Raw genomic sequence first — 22,896 nt, forward strand, 5'->3', positions numbered from 1 at the left:
AGACTTACACATATGGAAAGAGCCAGTGAGAGAGCCTGGTTGTAAAGAGTTGTTTAACAGGCAGAAGACCTGTTCAATCCCTAATATCATAGCTAGATAGAAACATAGATAGATAGATAGATAGATAGATAGATAGATAGATAGATAGATAGATAGATAGATAGATAGATTGTAGGGTAGATAGATAAAGATTTTGAAGACAGAGCTGTGTAGCATGGCACTAGTTTTGTTTCTAAATACTCACACTGTAGAGAAAAATGGTTCATAAAATCCCTGTAGTTGAGGTTAACTCAACAGAAAGGAAAGAGGGGCGATGAGAATCAGACTAAATAAAGAAGAAAGTCACATCCTTGGCCTCATAACTGAGCACCCTGCGGTGAACTCCAATCTCTGCACCAAGCTTCTCAGAGTTCCAAGGACCCCAAGTCACAGTTCAGCGTGGTCTGTGGCTGGGTGAAACGGTAGGAAGAGAACGTGAGTCAGTGACTTCCATACAACAAGGATCGCCCAGTTCTCCTTTGATCCCTTCTCCTTTCCTTTGCCTGGCTGATTGTTGGTGTGGTCAGGAAGCACCGAGTTCTAGAAAGTCTTAGAAACCTTCGAGTCCTATACAATCTAGAGTCCTGCCTAAGTACTTTTTAGAGGGGCGGGAGAAAATAATTTTCAATCATGGTACACTCACCACAGTTCAGTCTGAAGGATTCTAACACTCAGGTCTTTCTTTTTTCTTCCTTCCTCTCCCCTCTGTCCAACCTTCTTTCGCTTTCTTCCTCTCCCGTGCCTTCTTCCTTTCAAAGCACCTCAATACTCAGCTGACATTTAAACGCTTAGTTTAAGAAAGGATACATGGCCCAAATTAAACCATTTCTACCATGAAACTCTCTACAGGCAGTCCATAAAGCAGTTTATATACTGTGATGTATGTTGGCATGTAAGTAACTGTGCAGGGAAGGTAACGCAGAGCTATCTACATTTGGATAGTTATACAGGTGACTTCTAGTTTTTTGCTTGCTTTCAACAATAAACAAAGTTTACTTCTGAAAGCATCCATTTAAAAATAAAAAGTAGCCTTTTACTCTTTCCTCATTTTAGAACCCTGGATCACTGAAGGCCATAACTACTTTTAAGGCAAAGGTCGAGCACAGAACACAATACTCAGCTCCCTTTACTTAAAATGTAAAAGAATGACTTTACGATGACTTTAAAAACGTCACTATTTTCCCCTGAACCTCTGTACAAATTATTCTTCTTGCAAAAGAAGGAAGCAAAATGGAAGAAGGAAGCCAGCTGGATGGGCTTGGGGGTTGCCTAATCTTAGGAGGTAGTAGAGGCAGGAAGATAAAGAGTTCAAGGTCTGTATCTTCTACACAGTGAGGCCAGCCTGGGTTCTAGGAAAGCCCACACAAAAAAAAGAAAGAAAGAGAAAGAGGGAAAGAAAGAGGTAGGGGAGGGAGGGAAAGGAGAGGAAGAAAAGAAAGGAGAGAAGAAGAGGAGGAAGGGGAGGAGAGAAAGAGGAGGAAGAGAAGGAGGAAAAGAAGCTGTTGAAAGGAAATACAGCCTATGTAAAATTGTTAAATCCTGTAAATCCTGTCGTGGAGGTTCTGGTAAACCCACTAATAAAACATCAGGACCTTGCTAAAAAGTGAAATTTTCATCTTCTTTGTAGATGGGAAAGCAAGCTCCGAGATGATAAGGAATGAGGGTAAGCTGATAAAGTTATTAGCAGTGACTGTGCCACATTTTAACTCTGTGAGTGTCCGTGTCTGCTTAACTACAGGACATCAGCCTTTATGTTCTTAATCTACCTGCTGTCAGCTTGTAAGGAAAACTAAATGCAAATAATTTCATCACCATATTTAATATTTGTGGGGGCTAACCTTCCTAGTCACTGACCCAATCATTTTTAAGAGAAAAAAAAATATGCACGACTAGTAGACCCTTCTCCACCCCCACTTTCCTACACTCTAGTTCCCTTCCAAATGACTGTCCTAAGGCTGGCTGTGATGACAAGTGCTTGACATCCTCGGATACAGTGGGAGGCTCAGACAGGAGGATAAGAAGTTCCAGGCCAGCCTTAGCTACAGAGTCGGGTCTAACTGCAGGAAATAAGATAACAAGGCAACAACAAAGACCAAATGACTGGCATGGAGCAGCACTTAGTGCTGTGCCACAGAGGCTCCTCTGCTTTGGAATGGCACTCATTCCCTGCCCAAGACTGAGAGCCCATTCTCCACGCCCTACTCTAGTCCCTAATCAAAGAGTTGGATGTAACTGCCCGAGGAATGAATGGCTCGATTTACTTACAAACGTGTTTGAGTTTTTCAAAATCTCAGCCAAACGGTGACAAGAAAGGTGCCAGAATGTCACGTGGCTCTCAACCATGACCTTGCTATGTCTGCAGAACCTCAGCAGAGCTCGTTGCTCTTGATCGAATAGCATCCAGTCCCCATAAGAGAAACTAGTACAGTTCACAGAGCAGAAAAACTGAGGCCAGTCGGCCGGGAGGCTTACTCAGGGGAGCAACAAGACTTTGCCCGGCAGCAAAGACTGAGCCTCCACCACACATCCTGGCAACTCGCTCAACATTATAAATTTAGTATTCCTGAGCTGTAGGTCCCTTTGGCTGAATATCAAGTGCATTTAAATCATTAGACTGTCTGGAACTGGAAGCATTTTGCAGTAGTAGAGAAGTCAAATGAATATAGAACAAAGTTTTATAAGATCAGGGATTTCTGTCAATGAACTAATAACTACAGCAACCAAAAATCCTCCATTATAATTTACCTGAATGCTTACATTCCCTAAAATGAACTTCACTAGTTTTCTTTGGAGACAATGGTCTGTACCCTTAATAGTAAGTTAAACATCCAAGGGATTGTCCTTTCTGGATCCCAGATGCTACTGACCACACCACACCCATCACATACTGGGAAACAGGGCTGTGCACACAGCTTGAATGTTCACGAGACAGCGAGGAGAATCGAATCAACTGACCCACTCGGAACAGGTAAGACAACACACAGTGGCTTCTGTCAAGGGCAGGACATTTCTCTTGTACTTTGCTTCACCTCAAACTCGACTGGCACGGTTTTGTTTTGGTTGGTATTTTCAGGGTGTCTACACCCAATACGTGTTTAATGTATATATGCAATATCCTAAATAAAGACTGGATTTCAGTACTGACTCATGGGTCTGCAAAGGAAGTGGCTCCGATAAATATCTAAACTGGAAAACAGGAGAAGTGAACCAGGAACTTGACTTAATAAGACGCTGTATTCTCCAATCTTTCTGTACTCTTTAAGATACAGTTACTAAGAAAAGCAGTGGCAAATGGACCTATGCTTAAAGAGCCGACAGGGGCTGGGGGTGGGGCGCTGGCAGGAAGACAGAAGCCAACTCAACAGCGGTGCTCAGCTTCCAGAATGCCAAGGCTTCAAAGTTCCAGCACTACTATTCTAAGTCAGTTTTAAAAGATATTATCAGGAAGACAGTCTATTTAGAAATTTAAATTTGATTTGATTTTCATTGCTGCATATGTGAGGCGGTTTAAAATTATACCCTTGTCAACCCAGGAAAATCCACAGTTCTTTGACAAAAAGGATTTGTGTAGGAAAAAAAAATAATCCGCCTCCGACCTTTCGCCAATTCATAGTCATTGCTGGACTCCACCCCTCCTCACACAACTGTGGTTTTCACAGGATGAAGAGGCCTCTGAAAACTATTGGTGTGTGTGTGTGTGTGTGTGTGTGTGTGTGTGTGTGTGTGTTTTAAGTGGGGCATGAGCGAGCACTAGAACGTGGAGGGAATGAAGAGATAACATACAGCAAAACTTTAAAAGGTTCATTATCTTCAATTTTAGAAATGAATTTCATTCTCTCATTAGCACTGGTTCATGAGCAGAGTTATAAGGTTCAGCTATCTTCAATTAAAAAGAATCAGGGAGAGAGAGAGACAGAGAGAGAGAGACAGAACTGGATATATTCAGAAAATGTACTTCTCTGTGTCCCTGTCTGGCAACTGTAAGCAAGCTAGCTAGGCTCCAAACTCAAGAGGCACACTGTGCCGGGATGGCAGGTCTGGACATTCTACCTCGTACACTGCACACCTCCACTACATGCTGGCCCTTGAAAGAATCTTTCTCACATTTTACACCCACTGTGACCCCAAAGAAACTGACCAACCACTCAAAGGCAGGCTTCATAATCAGAGAATCAAACCTTCTATCAAAGGAGGGGAACAAAGAAGGAGCTAGCTAACCAAATGGCAGCTCTTTTTATGAATACCAAGGGACCAACAGGGAAGGTATTTCAATCCATTCGAAAACAAAAACTACACCGAATAAATACACATTATCTTTGCTATATCTCAAAAAAGGATTTATGTCTTATCACTATTTATAAAAACTACCTTCCACACTTTCTGTATTTTATCAGGTCTTTTAACATACATGAGACATACTTCCTTTTAAATGCAAGTGCCGGTTAGGCAAGCTAAAAGTGGATGTAAATCAGAATGCTTCAAGCCATTCGCTTGCTCTTTAGAATGTGATTACTGCCAATATACATATATGTGTGTGTGTGTGTGTGTGTGTGTGTGTGTGTGTGTGTGTGTGTGTGCTTGTGTGTAGGTGGAGGAGTAGGAAGAGGGGAGAGAGAGAGAGAGAGAGAGAGAGAGAGAGAGAGAGAGAGAGAGAGAGAGAGAAAGAGAGAGAGAGAGAGCTTGCCTCACCAAATAGAGGGCACATGGGGGTCAGGACAGGATCAGGTGTCAGTCCTTGCCTTCCACCTGGTTTGAGCCAGTCTCCTGCTGGCTGGCTCATGCTTTGGAGGGCCTCTGCAGCCTTGCCTTCTCACCCTAAGGGACATGGGACTAAGAAATGACTTGGGCTCTATGGCACTTGGCTTTCCAGGGATCTGGGGATTCTAACTCGGAGCCTCATGACTGCACAGCAAGCACTTTCCCCACTGAACCATTTCCCCAGCCCTATAAGGAAGATTCGAGCCTTCCCTTTTTTCCTTAGTGTAACCAGTTAATTGAATAGAAGTCAGGGATAATATAACCATCTCTTATGAACCATGATTGTACTACAGTGAATCTATTCATTAGACTCTGGCTGGGATTTTCTTCCGCGGAGTCAGGGGAATAGCTTGCATTGTTTCTGTGATAGTAATTAATGGAAAACAAAATGAACCTGTGTTTATTGAAATCTTTTCCAATTTTCAAGTATAGCACTGGAAAAAACCCAAACAACCCGAGAAGAACCACATAACATATAAATATATAAGCCTGATATTTCATACTTTGGGCATTGATGTTTGTGAAAGGGTGTGGTATTTTTGTCTCTGTAGATTGATACTGTCCTTCAAAACTGGACTCTGCTTTCATGAACCCTGCATTTATTTTAAGATGCAAAGGTTATGTGTGCTGTGTTTTCAGTCTTAATGTTGGCTACAAGAAAAATAGGAGTTATCGGTTCACACAGAAAATGTATTTCTTTAAAATACTAATATTTAAAAGCCACCCTCTTTTAGAAGAGAGGATTTTAGAAGGTTCCTTGCTAAACATGTTACTTTTCCTTTACCACCATCATTTATCTGCACTGTAGGCAAATTTAATTGCCAGCGACAACATAAACGTCTTCCTCCAACCTTCTCAGATAGATACTGGCCTTAGACTTTCCTCTGAGGCCATCATACAAGGAAGCACAATTAATTAAATGACACACCTGCATGTCCTTGCTCTAGCAATCCATAGCTTAAATGCTAAAACAAGATTTCAACTTACCCAAGTCCCCAGGCTTGGTGGTGATCTTTCAGTTAAAAAAAAAAAAAACAAAAAATAAAACATCTGTCACAGAAGAAAACTCATAATGTACAGAGTCCTAACAGCTCAGTCATTTCTATTCTGCTATTCTAAAAAGCACTCTGCAGTCATTTATTCTACATCATAATTGAGAACATATTTGCCAAAAACCTAATGGATTTTTTATTCATTTTAAATCATCCTGGCAAGAATTAGTAGATGCTGGAACAGGGGGGTTTTAAATGAATTCTTTCAAAAGAAAAGATGTAAAACCTTTCAAACAAGATTGTAAAGAAAACGAGTGCTAAGACTTACATAGCTTACCTTGCTGTATTAGAGATTAAAAGATTAATTCTTGAGGATTAGTTGAATTTTAAGAAGCATAATAATCAAATTATCTAACAAAAGTTGCATGGCAAAATGCTGAGTTTGCCACAGGAAAAAATTGCAGAGGTTATAGATATTTCAGCCATTGCAAATCAGGACAAGAGAACCTGTCTTCTGGGGCTGGGGCTGAGGCTGGGGCTGGGCCTGAGTTGGTACAGTGGTTGCCAAGTATGCACCAAGCCAAGCCAGGTTCAGTCCCCAGCACTATATAAACCAGGTGTGGTGGCATGCCTGTAAGCTCAGCTCTCAAGAATTATAGAGAGGAAGACCTGCATACAAGACCACTGTCACCGTTCAGACCAGTGTGAGATATGTAAGGTCCTGTCTTAAAACCAACAAAAGCCCAATGCAAGTTTTGAATTGGTGGCACAACGTGTATCTTTTATATGCATACAGGCTGCTGCTGACAGAGCATTGCGGCACAATATAATACATTCTAGGGTACATTTTTCTAAAAGAAAGAAATATTCGCTCACAAATGCACAGCTTTTCATGGCAGCAGTAAAGAAATGCAACTTCTTAATTGACTTAACCTCAGCAGGTTGTAAATGTTTGTGTAACTGACTATAAACTACAAACCTAAAAGAATTACGAGGCATTTGGGGGTTCTCTCTTGTCATGTCCTATACCTGACAGGCAGCTGCAAATGCACGAACCTGTACGAGCCACCTCAGTGGACTGATGATCCACTTTCATCCCAGAGTTAGCTGGCTGTACTGTTTGTCAGATAGTAGGTCCCAAAGCTGGAGAGATGACTCAGTACTTAAGAGCACTGGCTGCTCTTTCACAAGGACTGAATTCTTAGCACTCAATCTGGATGGCTCACAACTGCCTGTAGCTCCAGCTTTGGGGGATCGGATACTCTTTTATGTCCCCTAGGGCACCCACATATACCTGCGTACACGCATGCACAGGATCACAGACATACATATAAATAGGAAAACCTTAAGATGTATGTGAATATGTACCTCAAACTCAGTGGGATTTTTAAAATGTAGAGTGTAACAGTAAATAATGTTGGGCAAGGTCTTTTCAGAGTACTGCAATCACAGGTTTTAGGACTATTTTTATAATATGTAACTGCACCTCACTAGTCTGTGCTTTTAAAAACATCACTTAGCCTTTTAAACTAATATATCAAGATTGAAATGCTCAGCTAAGGATAAAGATACTGCATTGATATAGTCACCCAAGGGAGAAGGGCTAATTTTAGCTCACAATCCCAGGGCACAGTCCATGACAATAGAGAAATGCAGGCAACAGGAACTTAAAACAGTCTCATCACAGCAAAGTCAAGAGCAGAGAGAATGGATGCATGGATGCCTGCTACATAGCCAGCTTTCTCCACTCTCTTACAAATCAAGAGCCGACACCAGGGGACGAGATGGCCCACTTTTAGGCTGGGCCCTTCCCATATCAATTAAGCCCAGTGTTTCTCCACCTTCCTAATGCTCTGACCCTTAAATACAACTTCTTATACTGTAGTGAACCCCAACCATATAACTATTTTGTTGTTAATTCATAACTGTAATTTTGCTACTGTCATGAATTATAATATAAATAAATATCTGCTATGTGGGAGATCTGATTGGGGGTCAAGACCCACAGGTCGAGAACTGCTGATTGACATACCTAAGATAACACCTGGTAGACAAACCCACATGTCAGCCTAATCTAGGCAAGCCCTCACTCTCTTCCCTTGTTAGTTTAGTTGACAAAACTCACAGGCAGTTTCCCTATGAAGGCAGTTTCCCTGTGAGTGCCTACTTAACACCAAGCTCTCAAGCAAGGCACACACACACACACACACACACACACACACACACACACACACAGTGTGTAAGCATGTAAGCACCATAGCATACTATAAAATGATTTCATAAAAGCAATACAAAGGGGGGCCTAGAGAGAGAGATGGCTCAGTAGTTATAAGCATATGCTAATCTTGCAGAGGACCAGTGTTTAGTTTCCAACACAGGATCTCATTGATGCCTTCTTCTGGCTTCTAGGGAACTAGGTACACATGCATGCGCATAAATACACTCCTACATGCTGGCAGGCAAGCACACACACACACACACACACACACACGCACGCACGCGTGCACATACACACACCCTTAAAAACTTCTACAAATGCTAAAATTACATCTAAGCCAAACAATTATTAAAGATGTAAGCTTGCTATTGCAGAGAGTATCATACCTCGTGAGGCTACATGTATCCTGAAACCCAAAGAATCAATAAAAATTAAAAGATGAAAAAAAATGATTAGAACATCTATTATTCTCTTGCAGAATGGTTCCCGGTAGTGTGTGATTTAATTTTAATTCACCAGTTTAAAAAAAAAATCTTGGTAATAACAAATTCCAATTGCTTTGCTTAGAAGCCTATTAGCAGACTAGTTGGTATTGATATAGTACTGCAGTTAATTGTGCCTTCTAGATTTGAGAAGCAGGGCTACTCTGCAGCAATCCCATAAACTTAATTAGATAATGCAAAGTTAATTTTTTCCCTCAAGTCTCAGTGTGCTGGTTCTTGGATTCGGTGAACTGAAGCAGGTTTCCCTGTTGGCATGTCAAATGCTTCTCCGGGTGATGCTCCAAAGCATTGCAAAGGCTGGGAAGCCGGAGGGGAATGCATAATGGGTCAGGAAGAAGAACATTTCTCATTTTGAAATAGGATTCTTAGCAAACGAAGTAACTGCAAGTTAGTTCTTCCTCCTTTTTAAAGGACTTAGTAAGCCCTGGGTAGCTGCTGTTAAAGTTGCCTGCTGCTCTCAAAGCTCACAGGACTAAATTAGAATGAAACAGTAAATCTTGTCTTGAAAAACAGAATGCTGTATTAGAATTCCCCTCATCCCCAAAAAACCAGACTGCTGAAATACTGAGCCCAGTCTTCCTATCTGCCTCTCCATCTTTACATACACATCAGTCAAATGGATGCACGAGATACTAACAATTGGCCTAATATTCTTGGCATCAAATTTCTTTTCTAATTTAAAAATTAAAATGATTTTTAGATAGCTTTAAAAAGCATAGGAGTTCTGACTGAAAAGCACAAAAAAGTCTAATATATATTATCATAATATTTAATCTATGAATTATCACATTATCACAATTATAGACTACATAACAACTTAGAATACACATGGATGCCTATACATATACAACAGTATGCAGGGGGAGGTAGGCACTCTACTGGATACAACAACCATTGTGTTCGTCTACGATTGTAAGTAGAAGCTTTCTAACAATCCTCCAGTGCCTCTTAGGTAGTTCCTGGAATGAACTTCTTACCACTTCAGCTTCTTCATGTGAGCCAGTTTTCAAGTCTCGCTATTTACTGAGATTTGTTGAAGATGTTACACAGGCCCTGCACTCCCTCTCTTGGCTGAAACACTACAGGCTGCTTGACTGGGAGGTAGTGTTTCCACCGCCGCTGCCATGTGTTTCTGACCCAGCCTGTGTCAATACTGTGGCCTGTGAGTCTGATGATGGCCCTTAAGTTGCCGTCTCCACGCTTCTGTGAGAGTGCTGCTCCGCTGTAGTCTTGAAGTCATCAGCGCCCTCGTCTCACTCCATCAAGCACTCATCCTCCCCTGGAGCAGGTCTACTCCAGTAATGTCACCTTGTTTTCTGTCTCTGTGCCCATCTCCTGAGTAAGCCTCATCCTAGCCTAGAGACGATAATCTCCTACTAGCATTTAGCCTGCACTGTTTCCAGACTTTTCCTTGCCCCCCAGCTCTGACCATACATATTATTCACTCGAGGCTCATCTCTGTAGGCACTCCAGGACTGGCTGTGGTCTTTTATGTTCTCACACACTTTGTTCCTGGGTCCTTGTCACAGTATATCCAACTCATCCCCTTTTAAAACAAGCACTGTGCTGACACCCAACTTCAATTAATCTAGACGCTGGTTCTCTGAGATCCCACAAGCTCTAGTGGGGTCGGCTAATATAGTTCTTATCTCAGCTGCTGCAGCTGTTTACATCTGGCTGCCAAATCTGCCGCACAGGTGTGTGTGTCATTTTATTTATCTAAAACCTCAGGCTCGGAACTGAGATAGTCAGTCACCTGTTTATCCTTCAACCCAGGACACTTGAAAGGGAAAGGGGAGTAATGGCTGAAGGACAAAGAATAGAAACTGAAGCCATCACTTTAGTAACAGCCCACTGAGCTACGCTGCAGACAAGTGCTCTGACTACATCTCTAAGGTCATCAAGTTTATTCTCCCTCAAAGGGAGACGCTCCAGCTGCACTGATCTCCTTTCTGTTTCTCAAAACACTCAGGCTTCCATGTACCAGGGGCTTGCTTGGCTAGCAACCGAACGACTGGGGGACTGAATGAATCCGAGGGTTCAGATGATAAATTCCCTGTCAAATACACAACATGGTGGCTATACACGGAGGTGGAACCCAGAGAGGGAAGCAGGGCAGTGAGTCATGCCCTTCAGGACCGCATCTTGCCCTGACCCTAGTTCTGCTACCCACCCCCTGCTTCCTTGACAGCAGTGTGAGCTAAGTCTCCTCCACCCATTTCCCCTCCCATGATACTGAAAGCACTGACATTGTGAAGCAAAACCAATACCGCTTCCTGGTTTAGCGTAGGTACTCTGTCAGGGATGAAAATACGGAGACCCCCGACTCTCAAGTAACAACACTTGAGAGTAGACACTACTGCTTGCTAAGGGAACAGTCCCGAGTAGAGGGTTCACTGCAGCAGCCTCATCCGTCGACAGAGCTGGCTTAGATCAAAGTGGCATTCAAAGGTTGTCACAATTAACACTGCATATGGAATATCCATGCCTGATCCATACTGAGAATCCAATACATCTTAGCCACGGTTGTTACTGCTTAATACTGTATAGCACAGCCAACGCCTAGAGCAATAGAAAGCATTTAGTAGACATTTAGTAAATATTTGAAATATCCATAGCGTAAGATTGATATGTAAATGTCACCATCTCTTCAATATCACCTCAAAAGGCTCCAAAAACCTACCCTAAATGTTAAATCAATAAAATCCCACCCAGTTCCATAGCCCCTCATTCAATTCCCTTCAAAATGTGGTCAGAACTCTCTTCTCCAATCATATTCCACCACTCCTCACCAATAAAAGATGATATGCTTTCCGGTGTCACTGTAGTCATTTAGTCTAGAATGATCCTTCTTGCCTTCCTACCTGCTCTAACCCCGCTGCCATTCACAGCTATCTAAATGCTATGCTTTAGGTTTTCCCTTTCAACTTTCACCTTACCTAGTACACAGCTCCTTAAAGATCTTTTGGTGGCTGTTACATAGTCACACAGCTCATCTCTCTTAGAAAAGGCCTAACATCCTTGATATTTCCACATCTCCATAGCCCAGGGGCCTCAATACATTATTTTGAACAAATGGAAGTTGGAGGTAGGGAGATGTTTAGAGGCCTTGATCTCTCTCTCTCTCTCTCTCTCTCTCTCTCTCTCTCTCTCTCTCTCACACACACACACACAGAGGCACAATTTATTATTCTGGACATTACTATGTGGCTATCAGGACAAGCCTTTAAAACGTCTTTACTATGTCACAGCTTGCTACCTTCTCTGTTACATACCACCTGCAAGTCCTACAGCAATGGATAAGGTTTAACAAACATTCAAGGTTGTAGAAACAACAGTTGGATGGGTATCAAGAGACGAGGGGTGTGGATAGAGAGGTATTAAGATTGACATATGAGAAAAACCAGTTGGTAGCTACCAGGGAACAGGCAGCATGTGGGAGAAGCAGCTCATAACACATAGGCTTAGGAGAAGGTGCGTGCTGTGGGAGAAGGTAACGGGCAGAGCCTGCACGGGGCAGAGCTGCTGAGCGTCTGGCCCAGCTCATCAGCCCGTTCCAATCTCCAGGAGTGCTTTTTCTTTTTCTTCCCAATAAACTTCTCATTTCTATCCTTACTTGTGTGTCCCTGATACAATCCACACCAGTGTCAGAATACCTGGATATCTCGGTGGGTGCCCTTCATACTTCTAACCCCAATTATTACAACAGTAGTGGGTCCCAATTCCTCCTAAAATAAGCTGTCAACATTAATAGACACTCTACCTTTCCACCTTTCCCCTCTTGTACTATCTATCTATCTATCTATCTATCTATCTATCTATCTATCTATCTATCTATCTACTCTATGCATGGCCTTCATCAACGGTACACTAGAAATCTAGAATCTTTATTTTGCTATTTTTGTCAGATTACATATTCAATCTCCAGGAGTAAGAATTAGCATTCAAAATATGAACAAAGGCAATTACCTACTTTGAAGCTGAATGATCATAATTTCCCTGCACTCAGCTAGTCACATTCTGCTGACCAACTAATTTTTTCCCTTTATGTATAACTACTAAGTTAGAATTTGCAAACAGTTGTTCACTCATGGCGCCAATTGAAAAATTGCTTTCCATTCCCAATGCATTCCTTTCCCTCTCTCCAATTTCCTTCAGCCTGACATGCGGCAGCGTATACAGAAGCCCACCCCTACCCTTCTCTTATCTCCCCCTCCACACGACTGGCCTACCAGACAAAGGAGTGATCCAAATTCAACCGATGTTCAGCAGTTCTCAGTCTCTCTTTACTGAAAAGGATGCACTCCACAAATGGTCATTTTTAAGCCTTCTCTACCAATTGTTACTAACAAAAACATTTGGTGCTGGTTAGGTTTTTGTTTGTCAACTTGAACCTCAATCGAGAAAATGTCTCCATCGGGCTGGCCCGCAGGCAAGTTTACAGGGATGTTTTCTATATTACTGATTAATGTGGTGTGGGAGTACCAGTGAGCAGTGAGCAGTGCAGCTCCTGATCCTAGCAGGCAGAAGTGAAGCAGCTGACAGGAAGCTGGAGAACAAGCGGGTCCGCAGGCTTTCTCCAACATTCTACCTCAGTTTCTGCCTCCAAGTTCTTGCTTTGACTTTCCTTCCAGGTAGAGAATATCAAGTGTTTCAAGTGTAAAATACACCCTTTCCTCCCCAAGTTGCTTTTTGGCATGGTGTCTATCACAGCAATGGAAATCAAAGTAGGCCACAGTTCCTCGAGATGCCCTCCTGTTGTCTGCTTATACAGCTACTGGATTAAAGAACAGCTTTGTTTCTGTAGTTTCTTTTTTTGCCAGGTAAGAGAACGTGGACTTGCACTTGGCATCCCATGAGCAGCCTCTATGAAGCCTGACTAAGAGGGAGAAGGGAACTTCTGAAAGCAGGGTGCTCCCCAGCCTGACTAAGGCCACTCAGTAGAGAACCTTCCCACAGAACCCACACATACAGCAATCTGGGGGGCTCTACCAAATAAATGCTGAGACTTACAGAGAGACCACAAAAGAGGCAGCACCTCACTTTAGGTTATTTCATCCAAAAGGAATTGATCAGTAGCTTCTGTCAATTCAGTACCAAGGTGGGAGAGAGAGAGAGAAAGAGAGGGGGGGGGGGGTTATGATCAGGGTACAAGAATTCTGCCTCTGAAGTAGTCTGTTCTGAAGCTTAAACAAAGCCCCCCCCCCCCCCCCCCCCCCGCACACGCTCACGCACGCACGCACGCACGCATGCACACACACAGATGCTTTTGGTAATCTTCGAACTCAGATGCCTTGGACTTGATAACCTGGGGCTTCTATTGCCACGTGGGACGTGGAGAGTGCAAGCTTGAAAGTAAGAAAACAAAGACTTTGTGAGGCCTGTGGAATGCATAGCTGGGTGAAGGCCACTGAAGGCTTCTGCTCTACCTAAGTGATGGTTTCGCACAAATGCCTTCTGCACCTGAGGCAAAGGCTCAGGATGAAGAGCCCATCCTCAGTGCACTGAAGTGACTGGTACCCCACAACCTGACAGAGATCAGCTCATGCACCAATGCCCACTACTAAAGCTGGACCCCTCTCTTCTTCCCATCATGCTTAACCACGTAAAACCTCTTGCAAAGAATCAGTGGCTGAATCAGTCCTATTGAGGAGGCGCTGAACTTAGGTGCCTTGGTATCTGCACAGAAAATTATCAGTTTGCACACAGGTCTCACCAATACTGCACATGTGAACACACACTCTAAAGCTAAAGACCTGTCAACGTCTCCACTGCAAACCCTGCTCTCTTCCAAGTTTATGACTTAGCACGAGGACAGTCAGGGAGTACGCCTGGGGAAAACGGGGTCACTCTGAAACACACTAGTTTTATTTAATAAGTGATGATCTTAAACTATCGATTTTTTTTAAAAAAAGCTTACTTATAAACTAAAAACAGAATGCACAATCTTGTCTTCCTAGCTTGTCCTAATGTAACAGTTATCATCTAGACTTCTTGACATCTCCCCTTCCAAGTCCACCTTCCAAATCCTGGGGCCTTTACATCTCTGGCTGCACTTGGATCAATTTACATAATCCCAACAACCATCTGGCCAAACAATGTCACGTGTGACCCGAACTTTTACTGTGGGCCTCCTGTCATCTGGTCTACAAACCAACGCATGCACGCTTCCTTGCAGGGAGCTAACGCATGCACGCTTCCTTGCAGGGAGCTACAGCGATCTTTCCAGAACATGAATATTGTCATCTCTTTCAGGCTTACACCCTCCAGTGACTTCCTACACTTAAGATGTAAACTCTTAGCGTGGTCCACAAGGCCTAGCCTGTTTGTAGTATCATTCTATTTAGTATAACTCTCTGTGGTGGTTTGGACATGTTTGGCCCTGGAAGTGGCACTATTCAGAGGTGTGGCCTTGTTGAAGGGAAGTGTGTCACTGTGGGCGTAGCCTTTAAGACCCTTATCCTAGCTGCCTGGAAGCCAGTCTTCTAGAGACCTTCAGATGAAGGTGTAGAACTCTTAGCTCCTCCTGCACCATGCCTGCCTGGATTCTGCCATGCTCCTGCTTTGATGATAGTGGACTGAACCTCTGAATCTGTAAGCCAGTCCCAATTAAATGTCCTTATAAGAGTTGCCTTGGTCATGCTGTCTGTTCACAGCAGTAAAACCCTAACCAACACACTCTCCGTGTTTCCATACATTGACCTTCCAGTTTCTCACCGTATCCGTGCTACTTCAGGTCTCAGGACCTTTGTACCCGCTGCTTCTGCTCCTTTCAGGACTGCCCTACCCCACGTGCAGTTCAAACCTTTAGATTTCAGCTCAAAGGTCAGTTATTTAAATAAGATTTGTATACTCAAACTTCTCCGTTTTCTCACCTCTTAAGGTTTCCCCTCATAACACAAGTGTATTCGTGTGTTCCTTTCATAGCACAATTGTATCTGTATATTTGCCAAGGCTTGATAACATGTATTTTTCTCACCAGGCTGCAAACCCTGTGAAACTAAAGCAAGAAGTGTTTCCTTAAATTGTGAGCACTGGACCTAGTATACAGCAGGCACTCACAAATGTTTGACTATATGAGCAGAAATGATCATGTAATAGAGTTGTGGACATAGCTCCGTGGACAACATGTTTGCTGGCCATGCAAAAGATTCCCTGGCACTCTACACATCTAGCATGGTGATACACGACTGCACTTTAATCCCTGCACTCAAGAGGTAAAGGCAGCAGGATCAGAAGTCTAAGGTCATCTTCAGTCAGACTGGAATGGTAAGGATATTTAAAATATCATCCAGCTTTGACAAACGCCAAGAGGCTCAGAAGAGGGAATTTTTGTCTTCACTTCACTGCTCTACAAAATTAAAGCAAAGACATCTTCAAAGTGCTCTTTAGTCCCGGGAATAACAACTGTTCAAGACAGAAGTGGTCCTGAGTGGACGGAGCCACAGGCATATCTGGTGGGAGCAGAGGCAGAACTTTCATTTGGAAAGATGGATTGTTCTGGCCTGGCTCAGGCCTTCTGGAGGGATCAAAGAGGCCACATATAGAACCCACATCCAAGAAAGAGAAGCAGGTCCTCATAAAAGAACTGCAACCTCAAGGGAAATGTACCACAGGTAGAGGGAAAGCCCAGGACTCAGCATCCCAATTGGTCCTAACTCTCCCCTAGCACTGGGTCTCAAGAACCCACAGGTTCCTTTTAATCAGAGGGAAGAGGCAGTCTTTGATGAACAAACACTCTTATGACACCTGACACCTTAAACTGCTTTAGATTACTATTTTGCTCGTAAGTTATTAATGTCCCCTGATACCTGAGCATTCTTTTTAATACTATGCTAGTAAATCTTGAAAAATCTTTGTCTATCTTGGGCAAATCACAGAAATGACAAGTTATACTAGGTCCATTGGCAAACTTATCAAATAAATTGGACAAAAAAATTAGGTTATGCTCACTTCATAGACATTAAGGTGGGCACTATAGTTTATTACATATCAACACTAATAAACTACCTAGAAAGAAGTTATGATGCACCCCAACTTCTTTTTTCCAACTTTTTGAGACTAGAGTCTCCTATAGGCCTAGCTGTCCTTGAACTTATATATGACCTTCTTCAGCTCCCCAAATGCTGGGATTACTGGCAGGCTCCACCTTGCTGGGTCCAATCATGGCTTTAAAAGGATCAGAACTACAAGACATTTTGAACATAACTAGTTATAGCAGGTTTTCAATTTCCTTCTCAGAAAAATGGGGCTTAGGATTTTCAACATCATATAATGCCTCTTATATAAAAGCATTTCATGACTTGAAAAAAATCAATTTCAATATTTATCTCATCAAATCAGTTTGAGTGCAAAAATATACAAAAAAAAATCACTCCAAACACAGTGAAAAGGAAAAAAAAATTTCATCAATTTAGACTTAGGTGAGACTCCACTTCAGTAAGGCCAGCCCCAAATGCAGCAATTTACAGATTAAGTTGTGTGTGTCATAAGCATCAACTGAGGAGCCTCACTCTTGGAAGGTCGTCACAAGCTTTCCCCCTCAACTTCCTGACGCTAACTTTCCAAAAGTAAAATTAATAAAGTCGATTATGTAGCTGCAACGCTGATTTTGCAGAAGGCACTTTCTTAAGAGACTCCTCCCACGGCTGCTCAGCGTCTGTGTCCAGAACTCCTAGTGTCTCCCACTTCTTCTGAGTCTAACCTGGACTTGTGGGGTTGTGGGGCTTGGAGGGCTCGGAGGATGAGGAACTCCGGGGAAGCAGGGGGTGTAACGGTTCACCAAGCTGAGGGGGTGGGGGTTAAGCTGGGGAGGTGCGAAGCAGTTCGCGCCGCCAACTGCCGGGGCAAGCGTAGCGCAGTGGCCGGATCCCGGTAACTAAAGTTCCGAGAAGCCTGACTAAATCCTCAAAGCCGGGACTGTCAAGACTAACGCCGGCGCCGAGGGCGGCAGACAGATGCGTCCCAGCGGAGCGCGCCTCTCGGCGTTAGGCTGATGGAACAGGCAGCGAGGGGCGGCCAGGAGCCGGCACAAGTTAGGTCTTCGGCCGGAGCAGCCCAGCTAGGGCCGGGGGACCAGAGCCCGCTCCCGATCCGCAGGACGAGGGAGCACAGCGGGCGACCGGGGCTCCCAGGCGCCCCGGTGCAGGGCCGCCGATCCGGGTGGGGACATGTCCATCCCCTGTCCGGGAATCGAAGGGACAAGGGGTGCGGGGCGAGGCCTCAGCTACAAGTCGCACCCGGGTCCCGGCCACGGGAGTTGCGGAGAGGCGGCGCCGTGGGCTGGAGCCCGAGGAGGGCAGGCTAGGGGCGCCCCCGCGGCGAGCACCCGGACTGGGCGGGGACCACAGGAGAGGCTGGACCGCGGGGCCTGCTCCGCCGGACCACAGCGGCGGCGCCGGCATCTCGCCTCCTTCAGGCCTGCACGCGCCACAGGCCGCAGCTCGGACTAACCCCGCGCCCGCCTGCCGCCAGCGCGGGGGTCATAGCCCCGAGTCGGACGCCGAGCAGCCTCGGCTCCGGGGAGCCGACTCTGTCCCGCGATTCCGCCCCGGCAGTCCCGGCGTTGGAGCGGCCGCCTATAGCCGCCACCGCCGCCGCCACCGCAGCGGCAGCAGCAGCAGTAGCGCGGGTGACGGCGCTGAACCCGGGGCGGGGACGCGCGGGAGGAAGGGGCGGCCAGGGGGCGGGCCGGCGGCGGCCGAGGGGTACCCGCGGCGTAGGGCTAGGCGCCCCCGATCGGCCGGCGCCGGGCCAGCGCCACCTGCGGAGCTGCGGCGCCCACGCGGCCGCGACCCCGCCGCCCCTCGCTCCCCCCCCACACACACACACATACACACACACACACACACACACACACACACACACACTCACGCGCGCGCGCAAACAAAACAAGTTGCAGGTCGCCTCTGCCGGAGGGGGCCAGGCGGGTCACTCACCCTCATCCTGCTCAGTGGGCTCTGGTCGTCGGGCCGCGAGGACAGGGAAGACCAGAGGACCACGAGCCCCAGGAAGCTTCCCACCACCAGCAAACTGCGTAAGATGAACCCGATCTTCAGCCTCATCTTCCTCCGGCGGCGAGAGACACACAGCCCGGCGCAGCCGCCGCCACCGCTCTCCCCTCCCTCCTTCCCCCTCCCCCGGCCCTCCTCCTCCTCCTCCTCCTCCTCCTTTCTCCCCCACCCGGATCACTACGCCCGCCGCCCTCCCCACCGCCTGCCCTCTCCAGCTCCAGATCCGGAACTCCCCTCGGCTTTACCTTCCCCTGGCTCGCCCCTCCGCCCCCTCCCCGCGCCTGCCTCTGCGCTGCTCTGCCGCACCCCCCTCCCCTCCGCCGGCCTCCGCAGAGCTCCGACCGGCCGGCGTGTGTAGCTTTCCAGGCTTCCCTTCTCTCTACCTGCCCGCTCTAGCTCCGCAGTACCCCCTTCCTCCACCCGCGACCGCGAGAACCCACCCCCCAACCCCCGCGAGTCCCTAGTAACCTTGGAACTAACTTAACACTTTCCCCCAGGTCTGGTCTTAGCCTTTGCCCTACGGCTCCGCTTCCTAAAGCTTGCAGATCCCCAAACTTTTATTGTAATTAGGGACCAAAACTCTGTCCTTGACGCCCGTGCCCTGCCAGGATGCTGCCGCCCGGCGCCCCTCAGGTGGACCTGCAGCCGCCCTAGGCTGCCCTGCCCTGCCCTTCCCGACGCCCACTGCTCAATCTCCCCAGCCAGAGGCTTGCAGGAAGGAAACCAGGAAGTCAGCCACCGGGGCTGCAGCAGTAACTCCACGTGGCTGATTTATAGCTGTTTTGTTTTTTTTTTTTTTAATCTTGTTTTTTCACAGGGCTCCTTAAGGAGGTGGATTTGTAATCGAAAGGCCCAGGTGAGATGTGCAAACACCACAGAACTAGAAGAGGACTCACTTGCAAAGGCAGTATTACCTTTTCTCTTGGGCTAATTAGAAAGCCAAGTCGACTAGCTAATTTGCACTACGGTCCCTGTTAATGGACTTGCAAGTTCCTACTCTGGGGAAAGTGGATTTCGGGCTTTCAAAACGTTCCGTACATGCATCGTTGCTTCTCTCACAGCTGACTTTTCCAGGAAAGGATATTGGCAAATGTTTAGCTATACGCCTCTCCCTTGTACATTGTGCCAAAGATGTCAATCACTTTAAATCACAGTCTACAGTGTGTGCCATACTCCTAAACTACTCAATTTGTTGAACAAATGCTTTTCAGCAGCAGGTTTAAGGATGGGGTAAATTGACCTTTTTAATCCTAATATTGCCTTACCTGCATGTATTTTGCTTTCAAAACAAGTGAAACTTGGTTAAGTCTCCCCGAGTGATCAGCAGTCTATGCACTGTTATTCAGATATGGTTGTCCACTATTAAGAAGATGGAAAACTGTCTGTGATTATGAGCATAGCTGGGAAGTAGCCCTCATCACTGAAGTGATGGGCGCTCACCCAACTGCTGTTAGTAGTCTAAGATGACCTTGCCACCACAACTTGAAATATGCAAGGCCAAAAAGTTAGAAAACGATGACCAGGTATTCGGTTGTAAAAGCCGGTGTTCCTCTGAGTTCTTAACATTGTTTAAGTGAAACTGAAAGTATACCTTAAAATATACGATTTTCGCCACACTTGTTGGCAGGCAGCCTTTGTAGAGAACTCTTTAGAAAATGAGAAGTTACGTTAAATGATTGGGTCAGGAAAAAGTCACACTTAGCCTCTCTGAGCCTAGGGCCCTTATCTGCCAAAATCATAATTATAATACTTCATAGTGTTGTCAAAAGAGATAATTGAGGCCAAGTGCACATGCAGATAATAAAATAAAGCACAGATAATGCGAATGGGGTAAGTCTTGGTGATTATGGGTATAATTCTTGTGAACGCCTCAGCTATTACTGCATGTAGTGATTGTCACTCTGAGCTGTTTCCGACTTGTTGATCCTTGGGTTAGTGGTCCCTGAAGAGAGTAAAGACTTGCACCTAATGGGAGGGGAGAGTATGAAGAAGAGAAGCAGTGGTTCTCTGACAGGTTATGAGGTCACATGTGAATGGTGACAGGGTTGCCTTTGCCTCTGAGGCCAGCTGGAGCCTCGGAAGCCACATTGCAAAGGAATAAAACTTCTGAGCAGACAGTATGTGCCCAGTGGTTCACGCCTGTCGTTTAAGCTTTCTACCGCCTGAGATTGGTGTTCGCTGTTCTTCGAATTCAGAGCAGGTTTTCTCATCTTGCCAACACATGCACTGTCTTTGCCAAACAGTAAAATCATCTTGTGTTTACTATAAAATGTTTTCAGGATTCCACAGGTCAGAACCTTTTAAAGGTTTGGTGATTTTTAAAAAAATCATCACCCACATGAACTCTGCTAAAGAGGACACACACACACACACATACACACACACACACACACACACACACACACAAGGAACTGTGCCTGATTTGGGGCTACACTCTCCAGGGCATCTTAGCATGCCTCCTCATTCTGTACCCAAGCTAGGCGATCTGTTTCTAAATGTCAGTGCTTGCCTGCAGGCCTTTATACAGAGATCTCCTTTTCAAACCTGCAATATCTTCTGACACCTTAACATTAAACTTTATTGTCAGTTACAAAAGCCTTTTCTAGACTCTAACCTGTTCCTATACACCAAGATATTGGCCAGGAACCCCACCTTCTACTCCATCTCCTCCCTAAGAATTACCACTTTGTTATGACTGCTTAATTCCACGTGCGAATAAAACGTTACATGACATTGGAGACGTGTCTACGGAGTTTATTGTATTCCTGTGTCAGATGTGTAGGAAGGCTTTAATATTTTTGGTAGAACACTGGAAATAGTTGGACTAAAAATACAGAGGGGAAATAAAGCTTAGAAGAGGGCTTAGGAGCACTTCACCTCTGATTGTTCTCTACCTAGAGGCTGCCTTCTGAGAACAAAACATTGAAGGATTTATTGCTTGGCGACTGTTTTACAGTAGTACGATCAGTTGGTAAGCTATTGTTTGCCACCTACTTTGTTGATAGTCTACTGTGGCTACTCAAGCTAAAAGAGTCACAGTTTCAACCTAAATCCGGATAGTCCCCCTAACAGTAGATTACTGCTTCTATCATAAGCATAATAAATAATTCCTGTGTTGTACTCAATCTGGAATGAAACACTTGTCAAAGGCTGCCATTTGATGGGATTAATGGTCTCCTACCATGTTTTGAAGGTTCATCGAAAGCTCTCTTTGATTTCATACGGTAGAATACTACATCTTCCTAGCTGGGTACTGTTTATAACACCTGCAATACAGAGCTCTTCTGACTTAGCCATTTTTGAAGACGTAATTGAAACACATATTGTCGTTCTTCAAAACCCCATCACCAGCTCTCTCTTGATCTTAGAATTAATCCGGAATGCCTCGGTTTGTCACTGATGACTTCTGTAAGCATGCATAGCCTTGTACCTTCTTGGTCACCACTGCTTCTCTACACTGCTTCTCTAGTTTATGTTACAGCTACGTCATTTTCTGTTTCTGAAACAGCTCGAGTTTCTTCTTCCCTGTAGACCTGTAAGCATATTGCTCCTTTTTCTATAACATATTTCGCAATTGTTACATCAGCTGCCCCCATAAACTCTATAATCATTCAAATTTCAGTTCGTATGTCATTTTTTTTTTTCAGAAACTTTGCTCTCATCAGCCCTCCCCTCCCTTGCTAAGTTAGAAATTTCTGCTTCGTGTAAGATTGACCTGGAAGGTCCCTCTTAGAGCACAGCTCAGCCTTTGTATTTGTTCAACTGTCACCTCAATTAGCCAACGTTTTTAAGGGCAAGGACTGAGTTGTCGTTTAGCATTGTGTTTCTAGGATGTTGACAGTGCAAGACACACTCAGTGTGAGAGAGTGTGGGTGGGAGAAAGCATATCTCATGCACTCCTGGGGGAAGCATTAAAAGTTTTGGACATATACACTAATATCTTTAAAGACTAATTATACCTCAATGCTTGCAAAAAAGACATTATGAAAATCAATTTTTCTCTTAAAGAGTTAGGAAGGAAGGGCACATTGTTCTGGATCTTATTCAACCAACGTGTGTACCATCACTCCTAGATAAACTGATAGTTCCTTCAAACTAACCAGCTGTTTGCTGGAATGAATACACATTGCCCAGAACCTTATGGGTCTTTAATTGAGAACCTGGTACCCAGAAAATGAGAAAAAGTATCCTGTCTTTTGCTGATAACAAAAATCATCATGGTTTTTTATGAAATGGTTGAAATGGAAAGAAACTGGCAGTAAAAGGGCTAGAGAGGCCAGGCAGTGGTGGCTCATGCCTTTAATCCCAGCACTTGGGAGGCAGAGGCAGGTGGGTTTCTTAGTTCGAGGCCAGCCTGGTCTACAAAGTGAGTT

General features: G+C 45.0%; 2 protein-coding genes across 3 annotated transcripts in view; both read right to left on the minus strand.

Annotated features, from left to right (window-relative positions):
- The window catches only part of Galnt7 (polypeptide N-acetylgalactosaminyltransferase 7), a 127,226-nt gene extending 108,581 nt beyond the window's left edge, over window positions 1–18,645 (minus strand). For both annotated transcript variants that reach the window (XM_021169630.1, XM_021169631.1), the window contains exon 1: window positions 18,449–18,645. In XM_021169630.1, coding sequence (XP_021025289.1) covers window positions 18,449–18,574 — 126 coding nt within the window. In that variant the 5' untranslated portion in view covers window positions 18,575–18,645. The remainder of the gene's footprint in view (window positions 1–18,448) is intronic.
- LOC110299786 lies at window positions 15,842–17,937 on the minus strand. Its single transcript, XM_021169632.2, has one exon. The coding sequence runs from the start codon at window positions 17,912–17,914 to the stop codon at window positions 17,546–17,548; it is 369 nt and encodes a 122-aa protein (XP_021025291.1). The 5' UTR covers window positions 17,915–17,937; the 3' UTR covers window positions 15,842–17,545.
- Window positions 18,646–22,896: the final 4,251 nt, after the last annotated feature.

The sequence above is a fragment of the Mus caroli genome, chromosome 8, assembly GCF_900094665.2.
Source record: "Mus caroli chromosome 8, CAROLI_EIJ_v1.1, whole genome shotgun sequence".
Classification (NCBI taxonomy): Eukaryota; Metazoa; Chordata; class Mammalia; order Rodentia; family Muridae; genus Mus; species Mus caroli.